This window comes from Moschus berezovskii, chromosome 6, assembly GCF_049115385.1.
Source record: "Moschus berezovskii isolate FMDL1 chromosome 6, NW_MosBer_1.0, whole genome shotgun sequence".
Lineage (NCBI taxonomy): Eukaryota > Metazoa > Chordata > Mammalia > Artiodactyla > Moschidae > Moschus > Moschus berezovskii.
Window position 1 is genome coordinate 54,284,015 of NC_142465.1, and position 26,925 is coordinate 54,310,939.

General features: G+C 41.8%; 1 protein-coding gene across 1 annotated transcript; it reads left to right on the forward strand.

Moving 5' to 3' along the window:
• The first annotated feature begins 112 nt into the window (after window positions 1-112).
• On the forward strand, window positions 113-26,136 carry KICS2 (KICSTOR subunit 2). Its single transcript, XM_055396457.2, has 3 exons — window positions 113-352; window positions 9,727-10,012; window positions 22,994-26,136. Exons 1-3 carry the CDS (start codon window positions 118-120, stop codon window positions 23,808-23,810), a joined length of 1,338 nt encoding a protein of 445 aa, XP_055252432.1. The 5' UTR covers window positions 113-117; the 3' UTR covers window positions 23,811-26,136.
• The last annotated feature ends 789 nt before the right edge of the window (window positions 26,137-26,925 follow it).

Consider the following 26,925-nt stretch of genomic DNA (forward strand, 5'->3'; position numbering starts at 1 on the left):
TCACGAGCCCGCCGCTTGCGGCGGTTACGCGCACGCACGCTCGTACGCACGTTCCCTGAGAACCCGGAAGTGCGAGGGAGAGGCGAGCCACGTGGGTGGAGCTGGAGCGCAGCTCGCATGGGGGAGTCTATCCCGCTGGCCGCCCCGGTCCCGGTGGAACAGGCGGTGCTGGAGACGTTCTTCTCTCATCTGGGTATCTTCTCTTACGACAAGGCCAAGGACAATGTGGAGAAGGAACGAGAGGCCAACAAGAGCGCGGGGGGCAGCTGGCTGTCGCTGCTGGCGGCATTGGCCCACCTGGCCGCGGCCGAGAAGGTCTATCACAGCCTCACCTACTTGGGGCAGAAACTAGGTACCTCCGCCCCGCCCCCCCGGTGCCCCTGGAGGAGGAAGGAAAGGGAGTATATTCCCCGATCGGCAGTGGCTTGGGTTCCCAGTCAGTCTCGGTCACTCGTAGCCGCTGGCTCAACTCTGCACTCCCAGGTCTCCTCCCACCGATCCCTTCCTTCCCTCGGCTTCCACAAACCCCGCCCACCGGCCTGCGCGGCAGTTAGATTGGCCAACTGGGTGGATGTTCTTTGCAGGGCTGTGCTCCAAACGGATGGCTGTATCCATTTTTCTCATGCATGGATTGGTGCCATAAGTGAGAAGTTACGCAAACTCGCTCTCTAACCAGTGACACTGCGGCGAGAGGAGCAAAACTTGGCAGTACAACCTAGTTAGAATTAATAAACACTATTGTCTGGCCTCTTAAGGCGAAGGCCCCAGAGAATTACAAATGGAGTCCTACCCCGTCTTCGTAGACCCTCAATAAACATTTAATGAATGAAGAAAAAAATGAATACTGGACAGGAAAGGCAAGAACTATGCCTAACTCTAACAAGAGGGGTCTTACAGAGATACTGATAAACACACTTATCATCCCATGATAAATCTTGCCCCTGAAAATCAAACGCAGAAGCTGATTCAGCTGATTTTCACTAGTAGAAACAAACAATATGAGTAGATCAGAAGGAAATAATATATGTGAAAGCCAAAGGCTATACGTATAAAGTATTACTACTAATAATTACCGATATTATGAATTCCAGAGTTTTTAAGTCTTTTTAGTGCTTTGGCATGTTTTAGACTCTTTAATATCAGAGGCACAGGGTCTGGTATGAATGAAGGACATATATACAATATAAAATAGAAGACTACAACTGAGTGCAGAATCCAGTTTGAGTTTTTTGCCCCACTTTCCTTATATTGCCAGAAGGTGATCCTGTATATCTTGCTTTCTGTAAACACCCAAGGGGCAGGACTTTCTGAGATCTTTGCTTTAGCTTTTCAAACAGTATCTTGTTATGTAGTGTGTTGACTTGTTGGCAAGAACTAGTCAGGTAGTTTCACCTGTATTTTTTCCTCCTTTCCTACAGTGGCACTTTTCATAAATTTACAGTTGCTGTTGATTATTGTAATCCCCCTTTCTACGGATTGGCAAATTGTGTGTGTGTGTGTGTGTGTGTGTGAAGTTGTGTGAATAGGTGACAGAGCCTGTACCAGAATACCTACCTTTGAACTGTCAGATTGTGTTTGTAACCATATGATTTATAAATAATTGTAGATGTATTGTAATTTACATACTATGTATTATGTAATTTACATATTATTATGTGTATATGAAAATGGAGACGATCCTGGCTATAAAATTGATGGTGGGTAATTTTCTGGCAGTTTTAGTGTTTTTAGATTCCCCTACCTCATGAAGATTGGTAATTGATCCCAGGGTCATGTTTCTTAGGTTTGTTTCTTTAGCTCACCTATGAGAATTTGGTAACCTGTGGCCTCACTCCCCAGAAAAATATATGTTAATACAATTTTGCATATAATCTGAAAGTATTCAGTCAGATTTCCTAAAGCCTATGTGTATTGTTGTTATTTAGTTGCTGAGTCATGTCCAGCTCTTTCCATCTCATGGACCCTAGCTTGCTAGGCTCCTCTGTGCATGGGATTTCCCAGGCAAGAATACTGGAGTGGGTTGCCATTCTGACCCAGGGACTGACACCCCATCTTCAAGCGGATTCTTTACCCGCTGAACCACCAGGGAAGCCCATAGCCTATGTATAGATCTCAGTTAAGAAATCCACTCTAAAGTAGATTTCTAAAAAAGGAAGAAAGAAAGAAAGAAATCTACTCTAGTTTACGTTGTATGTGTCTGGCTTGATGTGCTTGATGTGCATAAGAACATGCACAAGGCCATCACTGTCTCTGACTTGGATTCTGTGAAGTGGCTCTTATTATGTAAAGTGATTAGTTCTGCAAGGACCCCAGCTTGCATGGGTGAGCCTGAGGACTGTGCTTTGAAATTGATCCACAGAGCAATTTACACTATGAAACATCCTCAGGGCTGTTGAGGCTCCCAGCTGATCTGTCATTTCAGAGTAAATGTTCTGAAAATGGCATATTTAATGCCTCATAACTTATTCCATGTACAGTAAATGTAGGTTCCAGATTTAAAATTTTAACTTTGCAAATACCTTATGGTTTTTCTGTATGGGAATGTTTGTGGTATCAACGTGCTTACAATATGACTTCTTGATTATTGAGTTGACACTCTTATTTTCTTAAAAACTTGGGAAAATTTTTGTGTTGCCACTTAACACAGTCCCATGTTCTTCAACTACTTTGCTATTTAAAATACTTATCTGGGTTTCTTTAAAAAGCAAAATAAAAAGTTTACATATACCTTTTAAACATGTAGAAAGCATGGTTTTAAAAAGTGAGTCTTTTTGACCCTACTTTTGTGACTGTTTATTGGAGGCCTTATCCGTGAATCCTGATTATAAATGGAAGAATGGGACTTTAGACAAAGGACAGAACTGACAGGGAGCCTTCTGTTCCTGCCTTGGCTCAGTTGAAGAACTTTGGGGGAAGTCTGAGGGGAGAATATACGTATTTGGGAAAAGAAAATATGGTGACTCAATACCTGTGAAACCAAAACCATCTGGTGTCATTTCCGGAGGCTCCAAAGAGTTCTCGTACCACAGTGCTTTATGTCTCAGCATGGAGAACTCAACGAGAGCAAAGTGATAGATAAGAAGTGATTTATAAGAATAAGACTCTTGTGAGGCTTACAAGCGGGTGGCCCCTTGTGAACTTAACTGAGCTATATAGTTTTATAATCAAAGGAAAAGTAGCAAGGAGAAGAACTTCCTAGTCTTCCTTGAGTAAATGTCACGCTTCCATCATCGGCTCCTCCTCCAGGTTGGGCAGGGGAGTTTTCTTGTCCAAACATGGTCAAGCTAGGTCCACAAACCATTGTTTCTTATGTGTCAGAGAGTGTGTCAAAGTGGTGATCATTAACTTACTGAGCTCCCTGGGTAATATGTGAGTCTCATGCCCCCATTGTTTTATTGTTTGGGGTCATGTCTCATACTTCTGCAGCAGACCTGCTAGGGTTTGTGGTTAAGCAAACCTACTTTTTTGAATAATCAGTAACTTACTTCCATATTTTTCTACTTATAATCACCTAGTGGTTTTAACTATTTAATTCCCTACTTTGCCTCTTCACTGTTATGCTATCACTTGTGGAGGACTTTAGAAGGTCATACTTTTCTCCCCTTTGTTTTGTTGTTGGAGAGTTTCCTCGGCATCTGGTTGCTGGAAGTTACCATGGTAGAAAATGACTTAACGTGAGAACTGATGTTTAAAGATTATCATTAGCAATAAGTTGTGGATTAAAATATGCTTAGAAATTTTGCATGCTCCTTTAATATACTTGCTACTTGAAACTTCATGATACAAGATAGACTGTTGAAATCTTGAAAAATAATGAGCTTTCATGAAAATAGACTTCTAGAAATAATTCAAAATAATTATATTTTGTAAATTCAAAAAACTGAGACAAGAAAGAAGTCTGGTGTCTCTGGTTCCTTGTTTTCCAGCATGAAGAAAGGCCACTCCCCACTGGATATTCCAGTCTGTGTGTGTGTGTATGTGCTTGTCATGTCTGACTCTTTGCAACCCCCTAATCTGTAGCCTGCCAAGCTCCCCTGTCCATGGAATGTTCCAGGCAAGCGGTTTTCTTTCTCTAAGGGATCTTCCCCACCAAGGGATTGAACTCGAGTCTCCTGTGTTGGCAGGTGGATTCTTTACCACTGAGCCACCTGGGCTTCCCATTCCTCAGCAGGACAGTCACCAGATAGGCTTGTGCTCCTGAGAGCTCTGAGAAAAAAAGACCCATTTAAAAGAAATGAATTGGTGGTCTTTACCTTTCCTAAAGCGTCAGTTAGCTTGATTTCACATGCTAGTAGTGTATGTTTATTGATAAGCTTTAAAAGATATTCTTTATATTTATGTGGTGTTTCCACACCAAATGCATGTGTGCGTGTTTAGTTGCTTAGTCATGTCCAACTCTTTGAGACCGCAAGGAATGTAGCCCGCCAGGCTCCTCTGTCCGTGGAATTCTCCAGGCAAGAATACTGGAGTGGGTAGCTGTTCCCTTCTTCGGGGGATCTTCCTGTCCGCAGGATCGAATCCAGGCCTCCTGCATTGCAGGTGGATTCTTTACCATCTGAGCCACCAGGGAAGCCCTTCCACACCCACTAGATAACCCAGTTATCTATCAAGTAGCTAGCTGTTCTTTTTCCAGTACTTGAAGCTCCCAGTTGATCACAGAGTTGCAGAAGCCTGACTCTGTAGTACTGAGAGCTGCTTTTGTTTTTAATTGGAGGATAATTGCTTTACAATGTTGTGTTTGTTTCTGCCACACAGCAACATGAATTAGTCATATGTCTACACATGTCCTCTCCCTCTTGAACCTCCCTCCCACCACAGCCCTCATCCCACCCCTCAAGATTGTCTTGGAGCACCAGGTTGAGGTCCCTGTGTTATCCAGCAGCTTCCCACTAGCCTTCTATTTTACAATGCTACTTTCTCAATTTGCCCCACCCGCTCCTTCCCCCGCTGTGTCCACAGGTTTGTTCTCCATGTCTTTGTCTCTGTTCCTGCCCTACAAATAGGTTCATCAGTACTTTTTTTCTAGATTCCATACTTATGTGTTAATATATGATATTTGGGGCTTCCTAGGCAGCACTAGTGGTAAAGAACACACCAACCAATGTAGGACACATAAGAGATTCGAGTTTGATCCCTGGGCTGGGAAGATCACCTGGAGGAGGGCATGGCAACACACTCCAGTATTTTTGCCTGGAGAATTGCATGGACAGAGGAGTCTGGCAGGCTGTGGTCCATTGAGTCACAAAGAGTCAGACACGACTGAAATGACTTAGCACCCACACAATATTTGGTTTTCTCTTGCTAACTTACTTCAGTCTGTATTATACACTATAGGTTCATCCATCTTAATTCACCTGACTCAAATTCATTCCTTTTAAGGGCTTCCCAGGTAGTGCTAGTAATAAAGAACGTAAGAGACGTGGGTTTGATCCCTGGGTTGGGAAGATTCCCTAGAGGAGGAAATGGCAACCCACTCCAGTATTCGTGCCTGGAAAATCCCAAGGACAGGGGAGCCTGGCAGGTTTTAATCCATAGGGTGGCAAAGAGTCAGCCATGACTGAAGCGACTTAACACAACACACACACACATACACAGCATTTCATTGTATATAGGTACCACAACTTCTTTATTCATTCATCTATTGATGGATATCTAGGGTTGCTTCCATGTCATAACTATTGTAAATAGTGCTGCAGTGAATGCTGGGGTACATGTGTGTTTTTGAATTATGGTTTTCTAAGGGTCTATGCATATCTGAGGTTATTGATATTTCTCCCGGCAATCTTGATTCCAGCTTGTGCTTCTTCCAGCCCAGCGTTCCTCATGACGTACTCTGCATAGAAGTTAAATAAGCAGGGTGACAATATACAACCTTGACGTACTCCTTTTCCTATTTGGAACCAGTCTGTTGTTCCATGTCCAGTTCTAACTGTTGCTTCCTGACCTGCATACAGGTTTCTCAACAGGCAGGTCAGGTAGTCTGGTATTCCCATCTCTTTCAGAATTTTCCACAGTTTATTGTGATCCACACAGTCAAAGGCTTTGGCATAGTCAATGAAGCAGAAATAGATGTTTTTCTGGAACTCTCTTGCTTTCTCCATGATCCAGCGGATGTTGGCAATTTGATCTCTGGTGCCTCTGCCTTTTCTAAAACCTGCTTGAACATCTCGAAGTTCACGATTCACATATTGCTGAAGCCTAGCTTGGAGAATTTTGAGCATGACCTTACTAGTGTGTGAGATGAGTGCAATTGTGCGGTAGTTTGAGCATTCTTTGACATTGCCTTTCTTTGGGATTGGAATGAAGACTGACCTTTTCCAGTCCTGTGGCCATTGCTGAGTTTTCCAAATTTGCTGGCATATGGAGTGCAGCCCTTTCACAGCATCATCTTTCAGGAGAGTCCCTTGGGCTGCAAGGAAATCCAACCAGTCCATTCTAAAGGAGATCAATCCTGGGTGTTCATTGGAAGGACTGATGCTAAGGCTGAAACTCCAATACTTTGGCCACCTCATGCGACGTGTTGACTCACTGGAAAAGAGTCTGATGCTTGGAGGGATTGGGGGTAGGAGGAGACGGGGACGACAGAGAATGAGATGGCTGGATGGCATCACCGACTCGATGGACATGAGTTTGAGTCAACTCCGGGAGTTGGTGATGGACAGGGAGGCCTGGCGTGCTGTGGTTCATGGGGTCACAAAGAGTCGGACACGACTAAGCGACTGAACTGAACTGAACTGAAGGGTCTATGCCCAGTAGTGGGATTGTTGGATTGTATGGTAGTTTTATTCCTAGTGTTTTAAGAAGTCTCCCTATGGTTCTTCATAGTGGCTGTATCAATTTACATTCCCACCAACTGTGCAAGAGTGTTCCCGTTTCTCCACATACTCTCCAGCATTTGTTGTTATAGATTTCTTAATAATGGCCATTCAGAATGGTGTGAGGTGATACTTCACTGAGATTTTGATTTGCATTTCTCTAATAATGAGCAATGTTGAGCATCTTTCATGTGTTTATTGGGAGAGCTTCTTACATCAGTTAGAAATGGAAGGAAAGTGAAAGTCGCTCAGTCGTGTCCGACTCTTTGTGATCCCGTGGACTATATAGTCCATGGAATTCTCCAGGCTGGAATACTGGAGTGGGTAGCCTTTCCCTTCTCCAGGGGATCTTCCAAACCCAGGGATTGAACCCAGGTCTCCTACATTGCAGGCGGATTCTTTACCAGCTGAGCCACAAGGGAAGCCCAAATGAAAGGGAAAGGAATTAGCATTATTGATTATGTGCTTTGCTCCAGGCTTGTTACAAACCAAGTGTTATTTCGTTGTGTCTTTTTAGTTTCATGTTAAAACAACAACTAAAGCTCAAAGTGGCTAAGTTAGTGCACATCACACAGCTTGTAAATTTGGAGGCTGGGGTTTGGAACCAAGTCTTTCAGCCTTCCAGAGCTTTCAGCTTTTACTCAGTACTCTCATTACCTTCCTAACCTAACAGATTTTGCCCTAGACCTCGGCACAAATGTCCATTTATTTCCTACCATCACTTTACAAAATCTGCAAAGCTCGACTGAATACAGATGGAGAAGGAAGGCAAACCTTCCAGGATACAGTCCTGTATAGGATGTTGGATCCACCTGTGTGTGCTAAGTCACCTCAGTCGTGTCCAACTCTTTGAGACCCCGCGGCCTGTAGCCCTCCAGGCTTCTCTGTCCATGGGATTCTCCAGGCAAGAATACTGGAGTGGGTTGCCATGGTCTCCTCCAGAGGATCTTCCCGACCCAGGAATCAAACCCACATCATTTAGGTCTCCTGCATTGGCAGATGGGCTCTTTACCATTGGTGCCACCTGGGGATCCACCTGTACCATATCGTTTTTGCTGCTATTAGTAAGAGAAATGATGTGAATGCTCGCCAGTGTGATTGGACAGTATATTGGAGAAAACACTTTTTAAGTATCAGCAGTTTGCCTATGGAATCAGAAATTAAGTAGGGTGACCATCCGCATGAGAGTGAAAGTTGCTCAGTTGTGTCTGACTCTTTGCAACCCCATGGACTATATAGTTCATGGAATCCTCCAGGCCAGAATACCAGAGTGGGTAGCCTTTCCCTTCTCCAGGGGATCTTCCCAACCCAGGGATCGAACGCAGGTCACCTGCATTGCGGACGGATTCTTCACCAGCTGAGCCACAAGGGACGCCCAAGAATACTGGAGTGTGTAGCCTGTTCCTTCTCCAGTGGATCTTCCCAACCCAGGAATCGAAACCAGGGTTTCTTGCATTGCAGACAGATTCTTTACCAACTAAGCTATCAGGGAAGCCTGACCATCAGCATAGGTTTGCTCAACGTTGAGGGGGTTTTCAGGACATGGCACTAAGGGTTTCCTGAGAAGCTAGATTTTCAGTACTAAAACCTGGACAGTCACAGATAAACCGGGGCAAGGTGGTTGCCATAGTAGTAAGGGATATAAGAATACTTTCTTGAAATACAAACTGGGCAACGAATTGTGAAATGTTTCATTCATTAACAGAACATTTTACAAAAGCCTTGATATGTCACTTTCCCTCCTAACTGGTACGTTTAGAATACTAACTCATTCATTAAAGCTTTCTGTGAATTATCTGCAGAGAATTTAAACTGTCCCTTGTCTCTAAGATTTTTAATATTCCTAAGACTTCCTGTTTTAAACTTGCCCTGTTTCTTTTTGTTCTCCTAATGTCTTGCCTCTGATCCTTTGTTGGGGTACAGAATTGCTTAAGACAACATCTATGAAACTGGCCCCAGAAATATAGTTTTTCTTGTATTAATACAGATGTAAAGAAATGATGCCATTTGAACCTTTTCAACTGTTGTAAAGAATGTATTTGGTCTTACTTCATACTGATTTCCTTTGGAACCCCTGAGTTACAGCAGCAGTTATTTATAATTGCTTCCTACTCTTAATAATTCACAATGTGGTGCTTATTGTGATATAACCTATAGTGTCAATCTTACTAAGAACACTAACATTTCTTTTTTTTCTCCTGGGATCCCAATAGGCTGTGTTTTCCATTTTCTAGTGTAGCTTAAAAGAAAAATACAACTCCAAAGCCAAAATGAAGTTTTCTGATATACCAGGAATAACAACAGTGTCTCATAATTGGGTATTCCCTTTTGTTTTAAATTCCTAAATGTGGAAGGAGGGCTTTTTAGAACCAAGTTCATGTCACTTGCTAGGTTAACTATCCTCTGAATTAGATCTGAATCCTTCATTGAAGTGGGATTGGCATGTGGGTAAGGAAAACTCAGTGGTAGAGTCCACCTGCCAATGCAGGAGACATCGGTTTGATCCCTGGGTTGGGAAGATCCCCTGGAGAAGAAAATGGCAACCCATGCCAGTATTCTTGCCTGGAATACCACCAGGGAAGCCCATTCTTGCCTGGAGAATTCCATAGACAGAGGAGCCTGATGGGCTGCAGTCCTTGGGGTTGCAAGTGTCAAACATGACTTAGAGGCTAAACAACAAGGCAACAAACAATCATACACAGGTCCATTGCTACACAAATGAGTGGTACCAGGCATCCACTTATCTTACTCTCCACTGAAATTGTGAATCACAAAATATGTAGAAGTCAGAGAATATGGTAGATGAAAAATCATTGAGCTCAGTGGTTTGGATTGTTTCCTTCTGGATGCTGGCAAGCATTTTGTGGGTCTGGTTTCTCTTCCTGACCTGCTTCTGTCATTTGCCTTCCAGGGGGCCAGTCTTTCTTCAGCAGGAAGGATTCCATTCGCACCATCTATACTTCGCTGCACAACGAGCTGAAGAAGGTGGTGACTGGCCGTGGTGCCTTCGGGGGGACCGCTCCTCACGTGGAAGAGCTCCTTTCCCACCTGTCAGAGCAGCTCTGCTTCTTTGTTCAGGCTCGCACGGAGATCGCAGATTTCTATGAGAAGATGTATACTCTCAGCACACAGAAGTTCATCAATGCTGAAGAGCTTGTTGGCCTTTTGGACACCATCCTCAAGAAATACAGCTCCAGGTCAGTGTAGGTGAGGAGGGAGGGATGGGATGTGGCAACCTTGCAGTTCCATGCAGAGTCTCATGGAATAACTGTGAAGGAGAAATGGCTGTATTACATTTTATATATGTTAATTAATCAACAGGTATACATTAAGCAGGGCTTCCCTGGTGGCTCAGTAGTAATCTGCCTGCCAGTGCAGGAGACACAGGCTACCTATAAAGAAGAGAGATTGGTTGTAATGTATTACTTACTGCCAGATCTAGAAAGCAATTCCGAAAGAATTTGAATGGTGCTGTGGACATCATTGACTGTGAATGACTCAGTTTGATTTTGGGGTCCTTGGAACCTGGCATAAAGCCTTGCACATAGAAGGTGCTCAGTAATTTTATGATGAGCTAAATGGAAAGTGATGACTTTGAAGGATACCACTCCTTTGGACATAATGAGTTCAGATATGTTTGCTTAAAAAAGAAAGGCAGATATATTAATTTATATTCCAAAATGAAGGCTAATTAATGCTCATCTGATTAATAGATGAGTAGTGGGCAAAGTCGGAGAAGGCAATGGCAGCCCACTCCAGCACTCTTGCCTGGAAACTCCCATGGATGGAGGAGCCTGGTAGGCTGCAGTCCATGGGGTCACAAAGAGTCAGACACAACTGAGCAACTTCACTTTCACTTTTCACTTTCATGCATTGGAGAAGGAAATGGCAACCCACTCCAGCATTCTGGCCTGGAGAATCCCAAGGACGGAAGAGCCTGGTGGGCTGCCGTCTATGGGGTCGCACAGAGTCGGACACAACTGAAGCGACTTAGCAGCAGCAGCAGTGGGCAAAGTACAGAAATTGAAAGAGACCATATGGAGGAGGTAGAATCTGAGGAGACTTAAAAAAATTTTTTTAATTTTATATTGATGAATAGTTGAGGAACAATGTTGTATTAGTCTCAGGTGTATAGCCAAGTGTTTCAGTTACACATATATATGTACCTATGCTTTTTTCAAATTCTTTTCTCATTTAGAGTATTACAGAATATTGAGCACCATTCCCTGTGTTGTCCTTGTTGGTTATCTATTTTATTTATTTTTTATTTTTTTAATATTTTAATTTTATTGGTGTATAGTTGTTTACAGTATTGTGTTAGTTTCAGGTGTATGGCAAAGCGATTCAGTTATACACATACATATAGTTATCCTTTTTTAGATTCTTTTTCTTATAGGTTATCACAGAATGTTGCATAGAGTTCCTTGTGCTATATGCTAGGTCCTTGTTAATTATTTCTTATATTTATAGTTTTGTGTGTATGTTCATCTCAAGGTCCTGATTTACCCCTTCTCTCCATCTTTCCCCTTTGGCAACCATAAGTTTGTTTTTGATATCTCTAAGTCTGCTTTTATTTTGTAAATAAGTTCATTTGTATCTTTTTTAAAAATTAGATTCCACATATGAGTGATATCACATGATACTTGTCCTTCTCTGACTTACTTCACTTGACGTGATAGCCTCTAGGTCTATCCATGTTGCTGCAAACGGCATTATTTCGTTCTTTTTCATAGCTGAGTGATGCTCCACTGTATATGTGTACCACGTCTTCTTTATTCCTTTGTTGATGGACATTTAGGTTGCTTCCGTGTCTTGGCTATTGTAAATAGCGCTGTAATGAACGTTGGGATGCATGTATCCTTTTGGATTATGGTTTTCTCTGATACACACTGCTATATTTAAAATAGATATATAGATGTCAGTCCCAAACTCCCAATCTATCCCTCTCTGAGAAGATTTTTAAGGGCAGGTAGGATTTTGAAAGCAAAAGTTTGTAGAAAGAAAGCTTTCTTCATATCGGTGGTATCTCCCTATTTGTGACTCCACATCCAAGGATGCAAACTATTTACTGTTGAAAAAAATCTGCATGTAAGTGGTCCTGTGCAGTTCAGACTCATGTCATTCAAGGGTAAACTGTATTCTAAATTATCTTTTTATTTACTTTTAATAGGTAATATATTGTTGCTGTTCAGTTGCTAAGTTGTGTCCTGCTCTTTGCAGCCCCATGAACTGCAGCACACCAGGCTTCTCTGTCCATCACAGTCTCCCTGAGTTTGCTCAGACTCATGTCGATTAAGTCATTGATTCCATCCAGCCATCTCATTCTCTGTTGCCAGCTTCTCCTCTTGCCCTCAATTTTCCCCAGCATCAGGGTCTTTTCCAATATATTCAGTTCAGTTCAGTTCAGTCGCTCAGTCGTGTCTGACTCTCTGCGACCCCATGAATCACAGCACTCCAGGCCTCCCTGTCCATCACCAACTCCTGGAGTTCACTCAAACTCATGTCCATTGAGTCGGTGATGCCATCCAGCATATTAACATGGCTCAAAATTTATAAAAGTGCAAAAGAATACAGTAGCGAAAATTTACCTTCTGCCCCTGTTCTTCAGCTAAATTCCCTTCCTGAGAGTCAGTGAATGTTAACAACTTTTTTTCTGTCATTCTCAAGAGATAGTCTATGCATATCAATACACACATTTTCTTTTTTTAAACAAATTTTACATGTTTTCAAATTTTTTATGTTTGGAAGTGTTGTTTTATTTCTCCCTCAAATCTGATTAATATATGTTGTCTCTTAATAATTTTTTAAACCAAAAACTATAGTATGGAGATATGATTCTTAGGGTGAAGGATCTTATGTGGTGATTCCCAAATGCTAACGTGAAAGTGGTTTTGTTGAACCATTTCAGGAGCTTAAGAAAAATACTTATATTGGGGCCCTTCTTTCCCAAGAGAGTAAGATCTAGCAATTCTGGATTGGGTATTCAGACATCTGTCTGTTTTAAAAGTTTCCTGTAATACTGATACATAAGTCTGCAAGAAAAATTGGATAAATAAGAGAATGATGCCAATACTGGATATATGGGTATGGAGCCTTATCAATGTGTGTGCAAGTGCCTGTGCGTTTGTTGTATCATAGTAATGAAGATAGTAGTGGTTTAGTCGCTTCAGTCGTATCCAGCTCTTGCAACCCTATGGACTGTAGCCTGCCAGGCTTCTCATTGCTGGGATCTCCTGGGCAAGAATACTGGAGTGGGTTGCCATTTGTTTCTCCATGGGATCTTCCCAACCTAGGGATAGAACCCACATCTCCTACATTGCAGGTGGATTCTTTACCACTGAACTCCAGAAATTTCACATAGTAATGAAAGGTTATTACTATTTAACTGTTTTTATTTTGTTAGACTTGTGATATATCAACTTTCAACCTTCCTTGAAACACCCCAACTTCTCAGATCCCTGGGAATTTCTTCCACTGCAGTAGCAAAAGCCCAGATTTCTTTCTTGCAGATCTTAGGGCACTTGTCTGTACCCCTCATCCTGCTGAGTGGATACCAATGGAGTTGGGCTGTAAGATAACACATGATCAATAAGTATTTTCAGCTGTAGACATTCTCCACCAGTGCTGCCTTTGTCTACTTAATAGGGAATTGCTGATCACAGACACATCCTAGTCCAAAAATGATCTACATTTAGACATTTTGGGTTAATTTCAGCAATATAAATTCTTTAGAATTACTGAAAAGTTGAAATTTTGTATAATATATTGATTTTGGGGGAGAAAGTGGAATTATTTTAGATACAAATTAACATGATTTACCCTTTGCTTTCCCAGTGGCTTCCCCAGTGGCTCAGTGGTAAAGAATCTGCCTGCATTGCAGGAGCTACAGGAGACACAGGTTCGATCCCTGGGTCAGGAAGATCCCCTGGAGAAGGGCACTGCAACCCATTCCAGTATTCTTGCCTGGAGAATCCTATGGACAAAGGAGCCTGGTGGGCTACAGTCCATAGGGTCACGAAGAGTCGGACACGATTGAAGTGATTTAGCACGCACGCACATTCTTTGCATTCAGAGTTGAAGAGGAAGCATGTTTTGTTTTTTCCCCCTGGAAGCCAGTTATGCTCAGAGTAGAATGGTGTTAAAGGTTTCCTCTTTTGGCAAACTTACTACATTGTTCAGTTCAGTTCAGTCACTCAGTCGTGTCCGACTCTTTGCCACCCCATGAATCACAGCACACCAGGCCTCCCTGTCCATCACCAACTCCCAGAGTTCACTCAAACTCGTCTCAATTGAGTCAGTGATGCCATCCAGCCATCTCATTCTCTGTCGTCCCCTTCTCCTCCTGCCCCCAATCCCTTCCAGCATCAGAGTCTTTTCCAGTGAGTCAACTTGTCGCATGAGGTGGCCAAAGTATTGGAGCTTCAGCTTTAGCATCAGTCCTTCCAATGAACCCAGGACTGATCTCCTTTACAATGGACTGGTTGGATCTCCCTGCAGTCCAACGGATTCCCAAGAGTCTTCTCCAACACCACAGTTCAAAAACATCAATTCTTCGGCGATCAGCTTTCTTCACAGTCCAACTCTCACATCCATACATGACCACTGGAAAAACCATAGCCTTGACTAGATGGACCTTGGTTGGCAAAGTAATATCTTTGCTTTTAAATATGCTATCTGGGTTGGTTATAACTTTCCTTCCAAGGAGTAGGTGTCTTTTAATTTCCTGGCTGCAGTCAGCATCCGCAGTGATTTTGAAGCCCAAAAAAATAAAGTCTGACACTGTTTCCATTGTTTCCCCATCTATTTCCCATGAAGTGATGGGACCAGATGCCATGATCTTAGTTTTCTGAATGTTGAGCTTCAAGCCAACTTTTTCACTCTCCTCTTTCACTTTCATCAAGAGGCTTTTGAGTTCCTCTTCACTTTCTGCCAAAGGGTAGTGTCATCTGCATATCTTAGGTTATTGATATTTCTCCCGGCAATCTTGATTCCAGCTTGTGCTTCTTCCAGCCCAGCGTTCCTCATGATGTACTCTGCATAGAAGTTAAATAAGCAGGGTGACAATATACAACCTTGACGTACTCCTTTTCCTATTTGGAACCAGTCTGTTGTTCCATGTCCAGTTCTAACTGTTGCTTCCTGACCTGCAGACAGGTTTCTCAAGAGGCAGGTCAGGTGGTCTGGTATTCCCATCTCTTTCAGAATTTTCCACAGTTTATTGTGATCCACACAGTCAAAGGCTTTGGCATTGTCAATAAAGCAGAAATAGATGTTTTTCTGGAACTCTCTTGCTTTTTCCATGATCTAGTGGATGTTGGCAATTTGATCTCTGGTGCCTCTGCCTTTTCTAAAACCAGCTTGAACATCTGGAAGTTCACGGTTCATGTATTGCTGAAGCCTGGCTTGGAGAATTTTGAGCATGACTTTACTAGCATGTGAAATGAGTGCAATTGTGCGGTAGTTTGAGCATTCTTTGGCATTCCCTTTCTTTGGGATTGGAATGAAGACTGACCTTTTCCAGTTCTGTGGCCACTGCTGAGTTTTCCAAATTTGCTGGCATATTGAGTGCAGCACTTTCACAGCATCATCTTTCAGGATTTGAAATAGCTCAATTGGAATTCCATCACCTCCACTAGCTTTGTTCGTAGTGATGCTTCCTAAGGCCCACTTGACTTCCCATTCCAAGATGGTTGGCTCTAGGTGAGTGATCACACCATCATGATTATCTTGGTCGTGAAGATCTTTTTTGTACAGTTCTTCTGTGTATTTTTGCCACCTCTTCTTAATATCTTCTTCTTCTTTTAGGTCCACACCATTTCTGTCCTTTATCGACTACATTGTTAAGCAAATACAAATTCTTGTTTAAGAATCACAGTCATTTGTGATGCTGCATTTCAAGTTGAACAATTGACATTAATCATCTGATTAATCATTAACATTAATCATTCTGTGTGCCCTATAGAAAGAATAATACAGATTTAATTCTTTCAGGGTCAGTTCAGTTCAGTCACTCAGTCATATCTGACTCTTTGCCACCCCATGGACTGCAGTATACCAGGCTTCCCTGTCCATCGCTAACTCCTGGAGCTTACTCAAACTCATGTCCATCAAGTCGGTGATGCCATCTAACCATCTTATCCTCTGTCGTTCCCTTTTCCTCCTGCCTTCAATCTTTCTCAGCATCAGGGTTTTTTCTAGTGAGTCAGTTCTTCGCATCAGGTACTGGAGTTTCAGCTTCAGCTTCAGTCCTTCCAATGAATATTCAGGACTGATTTCCTCTATGATAGACTGGTTGGATCTCCTTACAGTCCAAGGGACTCTCAAGAGTCTTCTTCAACACCACCATTTAAAAGATCAATTCTTTGATGCTCAGCTTTCTTTATGGTCCAACTCTCACATCCATGCATGACTACTGGAAAAACTATAGCCTTGACTAGACGGACCTTTGTCGGCTGTCTAAATCGGTCATAGCTTTTCTTCCAAGGAGCAAGCATCTTTTAATTTCATGGGTGCAGTCACTATCTGCAGTGATTTTGGAGCCCAAGAAAATAAAGTCTGTCACTGTTTCCATTGTTTTCCCATCTATTTGTGGTGAAGTGATGGGACCGGATGCCATGATTTTTGTTTTTTGTATTTTGAGTTCAAGGTCAGGGTGTCTGCTATTCCTTGAATACTTTTAAAGGGAAGTAGAACTTGGGTGTTTTTCCCCAAGGAGGCATCAGTGGAACATTTTTTGATTCTGTAGAATTTGTTTTGAATTTATTTACCTGTTTTGTACAATAGGCATAAGAGAAAACTCTGGCTAATCTTTCTGTTTCATGGTTAAAGCAAAACTAGAATATTGATTATAAAAATGCAAATTAATATATACTCTCCTAAAACAAGAGCTTTTAATTGAAGTGCAGTATTTTATGTTATAGGTATACAGTGTAGTGATTCACAATTTTTAAATGATAATCCCTTTTATAGTTATTATGAAATATTGGCTGTATTCGTTGTGTGGTGCCAGATATCCTTTTTATGCCGCGCCATGCAGCATACAAGATCTTAGTTCCCCAACCAAGGATCTGCAATTATTCATTCTAGATAGCTTTTTAAAGTCCATCTGGTATAGCAATAATATTCTATTAGATGGTTTTTATTCTTTAATCATAATTTTATAGCTAGTATTTAAAGGACAATTTAAAAAATTGAGTTACATAAGTTTATTTGCATTCGGTGGGGGGGAGGGTTGAAGTAGAAAAGGATAGCTTTAAACCTTTGCCAGGCAAAGATAGACACGCCAGGCTTCTGCCCTGAAAAACTATGTGTTTCCTGTTTGCATTTTACAAAGCACATTTTGTTTTTTAATCTGAATGCTTCAGATGACAGAATTCTCACCATAGGCAGAACTGTGATTTGATTTGTTAGACTTTATGCCCTTTTTCCTTCAAAAAAGATTTGTAATGATAACACTGTTAATGAAACGGTTGCAGGTGTGTAGTTCAATAAGGTTAACTATTGCCCACTGAAAATTTCGTAAGCAAAACCAACAACAGTGCAATTTCTGTGGGACACATTCTATTCTCATTAATTGACATGCCTGGACCTTAACAGTGAAGACTCAAGGTTTTCCTGTGATATTGCCCCAATCCAACTTCTCAAATTATCTAAGACCCATAAAATTCTTTAAATTGCATTCAAACTCTGAGTGAAAAGGAAGCAGCTTCAAAGAGAAAACAGGATTTTAAGAAGAAGCCCCCCCTAAAAAACCAAAACCAGTCCACAATCTAATGCATTCTCCATAAGTATTTGCCATTTCCTACCTTAGTTCCTGTTACTTAGTTCGCTTAGAATATGCTTGAATTTGTATCGGAGGAAATATTACCTCTTCCCTTTACCCTCTTTTCTAGCTGGGGACCCTTTAGCAAAAGACAGATTAATGAGAGAAAAGCATACAAATGTATTTAATATAGTTTTAATGTGGCCTGGGGGCTTTCCTCATGGCTCAGTGGTAAAGAATCCACCTGCCAATGCAGGAGACACTGGTTCAATCCCTGGGTCAGGAAGATCCCCTGGAGAAGGAAATGGCAACATATTGCAGTATTCTTGCCAGGGAAATGGACAGAGGAGCCTGGTGGGCTACAGTCCATGGGGTCACAAAGAGTCAGATGCGACTTAGCAACCAAATAACAATGTGGCCTGGAGTCTTCTTAAGGAAATGAAGACCCAAATAAGTTGTTAAATCTGTGTTTTTATGCTAGATTTGATGATGAGTGAGAGTTGTGGAAAAAAGTGGTATGAGCCAAGTTTCCTGAACTGGGAGAAACAGCGAGGCCTGTTAGTTCAGATTTCGCTCTGTGACCTTTTGTCTTTGGAGATAAGAATGTTCCTTTCCTCAGGGTACAAGGAGAGGCCCTCTTACTTGAGGGTTTTATTACCTGCTGCAGGAGAGGGCCAGAAACTCCTTCCTGCACGTGTCATTTCTCAAATTCATACAGCTTAAAACAGTCAATATACCAGGATGCCATAGAGTTCTACCTTGTATCAGCTGTTGCCACAATCATTCTGTATAACAGACCATCCCCAAAGTCACACTTTCAGGCAGACAGGTCTACCGGGAGTTGTCTGATGTAGGCTGGGCTCAGCTGGGTAGCTGTGCTGAACACGTTGCTCTCAGTGGGCTTGGCTTTTTGCTGTGATCTGTGGGCTTAGTCAGCTACATGTGTATGCATTCTGAGCCCAAGGTTAGGAAGCAGCTACCTAGTGGTGAGGACCCAAGTGCAAAAGAACAAGCCCAGTCAAGCTCATGTTAAGCTTTTGCCTGCATCAGATCTGTTAACATCCCTTTGGCTAAAGCAAATCACATAACCAATCCATGGTCCAGGGTGGGAATGTATGCCACCTCTGGTGGGAGGGCTGCAAAATCACACAGCAAAGGGGGTTGAATTGGGGTGGTTAGGAATTTGGGGCCTGAAATTTAAGCCCACATCTTCACATGGCTAACTCCTACCAGTTCTCTGAGCTTTGTGGGTCAATTTAAACCTGTCTCCTCCATGGCCTGCACACCCTTTCAACCAAAAGGAATTGTTCCTTTTTCTAAACTGTTACTTGATCTGTACCCATCCTAAGAGATGTGTTACTTCCTACCTGTACTCATTATAAACGCCTCCTTCCACCAGGTTAAGTCCTGTAGGGCAAACCTTTGGCTAATTCATCTCCATTTCATCAATGTGTTTGTATCTAAAAACTAGTAAAATGGTTGTAAGTGGGAGTATAGATTTTTTTTTAATGTGGTGAAATTTACGTAACATGAAATGTACAGTTTTAATCATTTTTAAGTGTACAGTTCTGTGACATATTCACATTGTGAATGTGTTCATATTCACATTCCTATATTCACACTGTGCCACAGCTTTGTTTTTCATCAGACTTCTGACTTCTCACATGCGTGGACCTCCATACTTCTTTTGGAAGGAACTGCTTGATGGGGATCTGTGAAGAAAGGAGTGCATGCTTGAGTTCTCTCTCTCTTTTTCTGTCTTCTCTTTTGGCTTTTTTTTGGAGCAGATGTTCTCTGCAAATAGTAGTCAGTGTATTCTGTATTCAGACTCTTTCAAGCTCGCTGCCATAGGTGAGGTGTGTGTTTTTGGATTACGATTTAACAGACTACCACCACCACCCACCGCATGGTCTGAGATGTGAATAGGTATAAGGCACAGAGTAGGAATGGGAAGGTGATACAACATGATGCTAATCTCAGAGTCTTGGCAGAATAATATCAACATGAATTTTTAGCTCTTCTTGAAAAGATGAAAAGTAGCTTTGCCATTCACATTCATCCTAATAAACATTGAACATTTAAACACTTTTAGTATGTTTATGGAAGAGCTTGTGTGAATTCTTTCTAAAGGTTGGTACAGAGAATTCATTTTTCTTTCAAGGAGAATATTGGATATAAATGATTTCCAGTTGAAAGCAGAAAAATCACTTTGAGTACTGTTACTTGTGATAGAATGAAACCATTTTCGCGTTAACAGTCTTACTGTATTCATAGTTCCTTGGCAGATTTTTCTTGATACCCATGATTACAGAATATTATGATGCTTAAGGCTTATTAAGTGTAAAGTTGCCTAAAGGCTAAGGTGGTAGGAGCATTTCTTAGAATGCAAAGATTTTGAGACATGCTATAGTGTGTGTGTGTGTGTATTAGACTTTCTTAATGTTTATTTCGAAGCATGTAATGTTTGAAGAGTCCAAATTAGTTAATTGAGTACTTGAACCAGAGGATTTAAAAAAAACACTTTTATTTATTTTTCTGCACCAGGTCTTTCGTTGCAGTATGTGAACTCTTAGTTGCAGTGTGTGGGGTCTAGTTTCCTGACCAGGGATTGGACCCCTTCTGCATTGGGAGCATGGAGTCGTAGCCACTGGACCACCAGGGAAGTCCCTGAGCTAGAGGATTTGAGATCCGGTTTATTTTCCAGTAGTCATGTATGGATGTGAGAGTTGGACTATAAAGAAAGCTGAACACTGAAGAATTGATGCTTTTGAACTGTGGTGTTGGAGAAGACTCTTGAGAGTCCCTTGGACTGCGAGAAGATCCAACCAGTCCATCCTAGAGGAAAAAAGTCCTGAATATTCACTGGAAGGACTGATGCTGAAGCTGAAACTCCAATACTTTGGCCACCTAATGCAAAGAACTGACTCTTTGGAAAAGACCCTGATGCTGGGAAAGATTGAAGGCAGGAGGAGGAGACGACAGAGGATGAGATGGTTGGATGGCATCACCGACTCAATGGACATGAACTTGAGTAAACTCCAGGAGTTGGTGATGGACAGGGAGGCCTGGCATGCTGCAGTCCATGGGGTCTCAAAGAGTCGGACATGACTGAGCGACTGAACTGAATTTATCCTTCTGATTCTTTCAGTGCCTTATTAGACTACACCCTCCATCCATGTTTTAGCTTCCCTTTCCTAGAGGATGTTGACTATAAAATGCCAGTAATACAAAAAACAATGTATTATTGTTATGTGAATAACTGCATCCTATTTATCACATGATAATCAGTTTCTATCTTATAATATTCAACCTAGTTTGGGATCTCGTAATCATAATCTCATTTTTTTTAGGGTTTTAAAAACTCTAGATATACTTGTAATGATTTTTTTCCTAATTGTTTAATTGATAACCAAAATTTTCCTCTTCAACCAGGGCCAAAACAGATGTGTGTGAATCTTCTATCTCTTTGACGGTATGTTGTTGCTGTCATTCAGTCACTAAGTCACTTCTGACTCTTTGCAACCCATAGACTGCAGCATGCCAGGCTCCTCTGTCTTCCACTGTTTGAGTTTGTTCAAATTCATGTCCATTGAGTCAGTGATGCCATCCAACCATCTCATCTTCTGTCGTCCCCTTCTCCTCCTGCCCTCAATCTTTCCCAGCATCAGGGTCTTTTCCAGTGAGTTGGCTCTTCACATCAAGTGGCAAAGTATTCAAGCTTCAGCTTCATCATCAGTCCTTCCAATGAATACTAAGGGATGATTTCCTTTAGGTTTGACTGGTTTGATCTTGCAGTCCATGCGACTCTCAAGCGTCTTCTCCAGCACCACACTTCTTTGGCACTCAGCCTTCTTTATGATCCAACTCTCACATCCGTACTTGACTACTGGAAGTGTAGCAATTAAATTACATGGGATCAAGCCTGTAAATCATTTCCCATAGTGACTGGAGCATACTGGAGTCATCAAATTAATTTAGTGAGCAGCAACCTAATTACAAATATATATGTATAATAAATATCAAGAGTACATTGTGCATAGTAAGTGTGAAGTGAAGTGAAGTTGCTCAGTCGTGTCCGACTCTTTGTGACCCCATGGACTGTAGCCTACCAGGCTCCTGGGTCCATGGGATTTTCCAGGCAAGGGTACTGGAGTGGGTTGCCATTTCCTTCTCCAGGGGATCTTCCGAACCCAGGGATCGAACCCGGATCTCCCGCATTGTAGGTAGATGCTTTATCGTCTGAGCTACCAGGGAAGCCCCACAGTAAGTGTAAATATGAAATTTATCTATAGGTGTATGTATAAAGTATAGTATAGTCACAGTACTAAGTCACAGTATAAACTGTATTTCTTACTGTAGATCATGGCTAAAATTTATTTAAAACATTTTGTCTAGGACAAATAGGAATGAAATCACAGTATTACCTTAACTTTGTGATATTGTCTCATTTCTAGTTATGTAATTTCTGGGGAAACTGAGGAGAATGGGAATGTGGATCAAACTGAGGAGGGTCTAAGTTCAAGGAGGGTGAACTTGCACAGGTTATTAAAAGGCCTTGTAAGCCTTTGTTAAGGATTTTAGATTTTATCCTGAGATAAATGGAAAGTGATTGAAGTACAAACTTTTAAAAATTTAGCTACCATTTTGTTTGTAACTGTGATTAAATTATGAAGGGAGTTTGGGAACTAGGATTGAATAAGGGCTTTCTGGAAAGTGTTCTGTTCCTTTAATAAACATTTATTGATTGCATACTGTTGTTTCAGATATTGGTTTATCATCTCTACTTCCATCTGCAAAATAGGTTTTATGATCCTTTTGGAGTTACTGTGAACATTAAATACAGTGATATGTGTTATGTGCACGTTTAAGAGATATTTCAGTGACCTTTTCTTTGCCTCTTTAGGACCTAAGCCTGAAATAGAATGTCTTGTTTCGTCATACAATTCCTGGAATAAATAAACTTCGGAGAGACTTATAACAGAAATTACCTGGCAGTCCAGTGTTTTCACTGGACTTGGTGCTTTCACTGCTCAAGTTCAACCATGATGAGGGAGTTAAAATCCCACAATACGTGTGGCATGGCCAAAAACAAACAAACAAAAGCTGAGAAAGACTTAGAGCTAATTCAGTTTCTCTTTATTTGAAAGGAAAGTAGCGGCTATTCTCAATTTCTTTTTGTAACCTCAGGCTCTTCCCATGGGAGACTGTAACACCAATATAATCCTGAGATGGTGAAGTTATCAGAACAATTGTTTAAATAAATTAACATGGACTCTTTCTGTCTTTCCCTTCCCTGCCCCCAGACATAATATTGTTTGTCTGACCACATTGGGTTTTTTTTTTTTTTTTGAGGATAGAAAGTGTCACCGTGGGGTAACATTTCCACTTAACATGTTCATCTCCCTTCCCACTTTAGGTTTCACCACCCCATCCTCAGTCCTCTGGAGAGCAGTTTCCAGCTGGAGGTTGACGTCCTGAGTCACCTCCTGAAGGCCCAGGCTCAGGTCTCAGAGTGGAAGTTCCTCCCGTCCCTGGTGAACTTGCACAGTGCTCACACCAAGCTGCAGACTTGGGGCCAGATCTTTGAAAAGCAACGGGAGACCAAGAAACATCTGTTTGGAGGGCAGTCTCAGAAGGCCGTTCAGCCCCCACACCTTTTCCTTTGGCTGATGAAACTCAAAAACATGCTTCTTGCCAAATTTAGCTTCTACTTTCACGAGGCGCTGAGCCGACAAACGACTGCTTCAGAAATGAAAGCGCTGACTGCAAAAGCCAGCCCTGACCTCTTTGGAAAGATTTCCAGCTTCATCAGGAAATATGATGCTGCCAACGTGTCCTTAATCTTCGACAACCGTGGTTCTGAGAGCTTTCAGGGTCATGGCTATCACCACCCCCATTCCTACAGAGAGGCCCCCAAGGGAGTGGATCAATATCCGGCTGTGGTGTCTTTGCCCAGCGACCGGCCTGTCATGCACTGGCCCAATGTCATCATGATCATGACAGACCGCACATCTGACCTGAACAGCTTGGAGAAAGTGGTCCACTTCTATGATGACAAAGTTCAGAGCACCTACTTCCTCACCCGCCCAGAACCTCACTTTACCATTGTTGTCATTTTTGAGTCAAAGAAATCGGAGAGAGACTCCCACTTTATTTCTTTCCTTAGTGAGATCTCACTTGCCCTTAAGAACCCCAAGGTTTTTGCAAGTCTGAAACCTGGATCCAAAGGTTAGCAGGTGGTTTGTGTGAAAGGTATTCAAGACTGGGTATTGTGTTCTTAATTGCTCTAACGATCTACAGTGGTCTATGATTAGAGGTTCCGCCCCACCCCCACCCCGTACCACACCCCCCCCACACCCCTCCCCCACCCCATGCTTCTTTCAGTTCTAAATTCAGGACAAACCCTGCCTGATTGCATTGCACCCTTTATAAGCAATTATGGTCAACTGAATTACATATCCAAAGAGTAGCCTAGGAGGTGGTCATGGATAGTGGTCTCTGCAGTACAGCAAGGTAATTTTTTGGCGTTTTCTTCTATTTTCCTGTATTTCATGTAGACTAATATTTATTGGCCTTTGATTCTCCTTTCCAGATGTTTTATATTGTTCCAAACATTGTATTCCAGTGTAATTTCAAACGCCCTGTCTTTCCCTCCCCTCCTTCCTGGATGAGTAACTGAGATACTTTATAAAACAGATTTTTAAAAATCAAGGAATATTTTCTAGCTCATGAATTAGCAAATTAACATGAAACTTTAAGTTTTGTGATCAGCAAATTAATATTTTTGATGCCACAATTAGGGTCTTGATGAGAAAGTTCTATCAATTTTTGAAATTGACAGTGAATCAGAATGGTAGCAATAGCATCTGGTTTTTAACAGTTCCGAAGATTCTCAGGGCAACTTTAATAGCCAAGGTTGCTTTTGGGATGACCTACACATCTAGCTGCATTTGTTTTTACCCTTATAAAGTTTGAAATTTTCACTCTTAAAGTCAGTGTAAGCCATTAAGTGGTCGTTTCTGTAAGGTTGAAAGAGCCCAATGATGTTAAATAAAAGAACCCAGAAGCCAAATAGATAATGTAACAGGCTTTAATGGCTAGGCGCCCCTGGGCGGGATTCTAGGACCCAACAGAGCAAAGTCGAGGAAGTCCGCACTGAACAAAGGCAAGAGGCAACTTATATAACTTTAGGTAAGATTTGGAGTGGTGGTCTCTCATAGGTCAGTTAAATGGGGGGCAAGACTGGGTTGGTTGCCCAATCTGCTCAAGGTTGTGCTGACACAGTGGAATAGTTCTTGCTGTTTCTGGGCAGAATGCTGTTTCTGGACAGGAGGTTAAGAGGGAGAGGTTAGAAGAGGGTTGATTTCTACCAGGACACTCCAGTAGTGGGATATGGAATGAGAGAATAGAGCACAATGGTCGGAGTCTGGCAGGGCTTTTTCCCGCCGGCGGGAAAGGGAAGAAGAGAAGGAGAAGCCAAGATGGCCACTGGAGTCCGGCCTTACAATGGCCACCGGGGTCCGGCCTTACAGTTTCTTCCTTCTTCAGAAAAGGAGCTATTTGGCTCTCTGTTGATCACCTTTCCGTTGAAATGCATGCTCATGTTTGGCTCCACTCCCTGGTTATCTTTAAGCTGAAAAAGCAGGCAGTCTTGATTTTTCAGCCACTTTTATGCAACTTAACCTACTTCTATAAAATCAAAATGGAGGTCTTGATACCTTTTACTTGCTAAAAATCTATTGCGCATTCAAAAGGCCTCTTCATAGTTGAGTAATCCACCTACAGTTAAGCACATCTCAACCTGGGTTTCATTCCTCTCCTCCACAGTATTTTTAGAAGCAGTGATACATCTTAACACATGCTTCCTTAACGCTTTCCTTCAGTGGGTGTTCATGGGGAAGGAGACAGATCAGTGAAGCCATAATGGACTGTGAGACCTTCCCTTCTAGGTTATTGATTCAGAGTAAAAATAAGCCACAAAGAGTAATTGAGTTGTTACTATTTGATAGTTCCTTCAAAGCTTGTGTGCAGCATAATGATCAGAGCAGTCCCCTTTCTCATGATTGCACGGAGTCACGGTTTTTTACGGGGTGGCCACAGCAGGCAAGTTGGCAGCATTGGCCGAGACCAGAGTCTCTTGAGTCCATGTAAGAGGCCTGCCTATCTCAGACTGGACTATTTTCTGTGGAGAACACGTGTTTTTCTTTTTTTTTAAAAAAGTAAAAATATGATTTGTGAAAAGCCAGTTTGCTTTACATCGGAAGTAGAGATTCACTTCTGCATTTTATTCACTCAGGTTCAATAAAAATCTGGGCCGATTTCACATCATTTAACTTACATAAAAAATTGAAAACAATTGGAACTAATTAGTCAAATCATTTTTCTTCCTTTTCGTGTTTTTCCAAGAAGCTGAAAAATATTCCTTGGTGTCAATGAATTCTTTTTCCCCCAGATGAAACCACCGTTAGCCTTAATGATATGGTGTCCCGTTTACCTAAAAGAAATAGGCCTCAGTGGAACGTGGCAGAAAGTGTAAATAAAACATATACAATATTTAAATACTGAGTCCTCACCTAGAAAATATTTGAATTGTATATTTATTTTTAAACCTATTTTGGTTCAAGCCAGGAAACAAAGTCATTTTACTCTCTGAGATTTGTCCTTTGAAAATCAGTAATGAAATGATCTATAAGGTCTATGCTTTGCTAATGTGAAGAGAAGTGAAAGTTGCTTAGTAGTGTCTGACTCTTTGTGAACCCATTCTCCAGGCCAGAATACTGGAATGGGTAGCCTTTCTCTTCTCCAGGGGATCTTCCCAACCCAGGGATTGAACCCAGGTCTCCTGCATTGCAGGTGGATTCTCTACCAGCTGAACCACAAGGAAAGCCCAACAATACTGGAATTGGTAACCTATCCCTTCTCCAGGGGATCTTCCCAACCTAGGAATCAAACTGGGGTCTCCTGCATTGCAGGCAGATTCTACCAAACTGGGCTATCAGGGAAGCCCCATGCCTTGCTAATGGGAAGAGTAAATGCTCATATTTTCTGTAGACCATTTGCTTTGAAATATGTTTCTAAACCACAGCTTGATCAATGTTTATGGACAACTGGAAGTGTAGTGAACACTTACCAAGTTTGCCAACAAGCCCATCAAGGAGTGTTCATTTCAGAATGCTGTTTGGACAGAGGGTGAACATTTATGACTTTGTTCTTTGGGTCCAACCTGGTGTCTGACTGTGTCATCTTAGGGAGTGTGACAGTAAAGCTAAATTCTTAACCCAGGAGCCAATATCCTGTTTATAATTGCTCTGTACATTTGAAGATACTAGAGAAATTTACTTTGAAGAG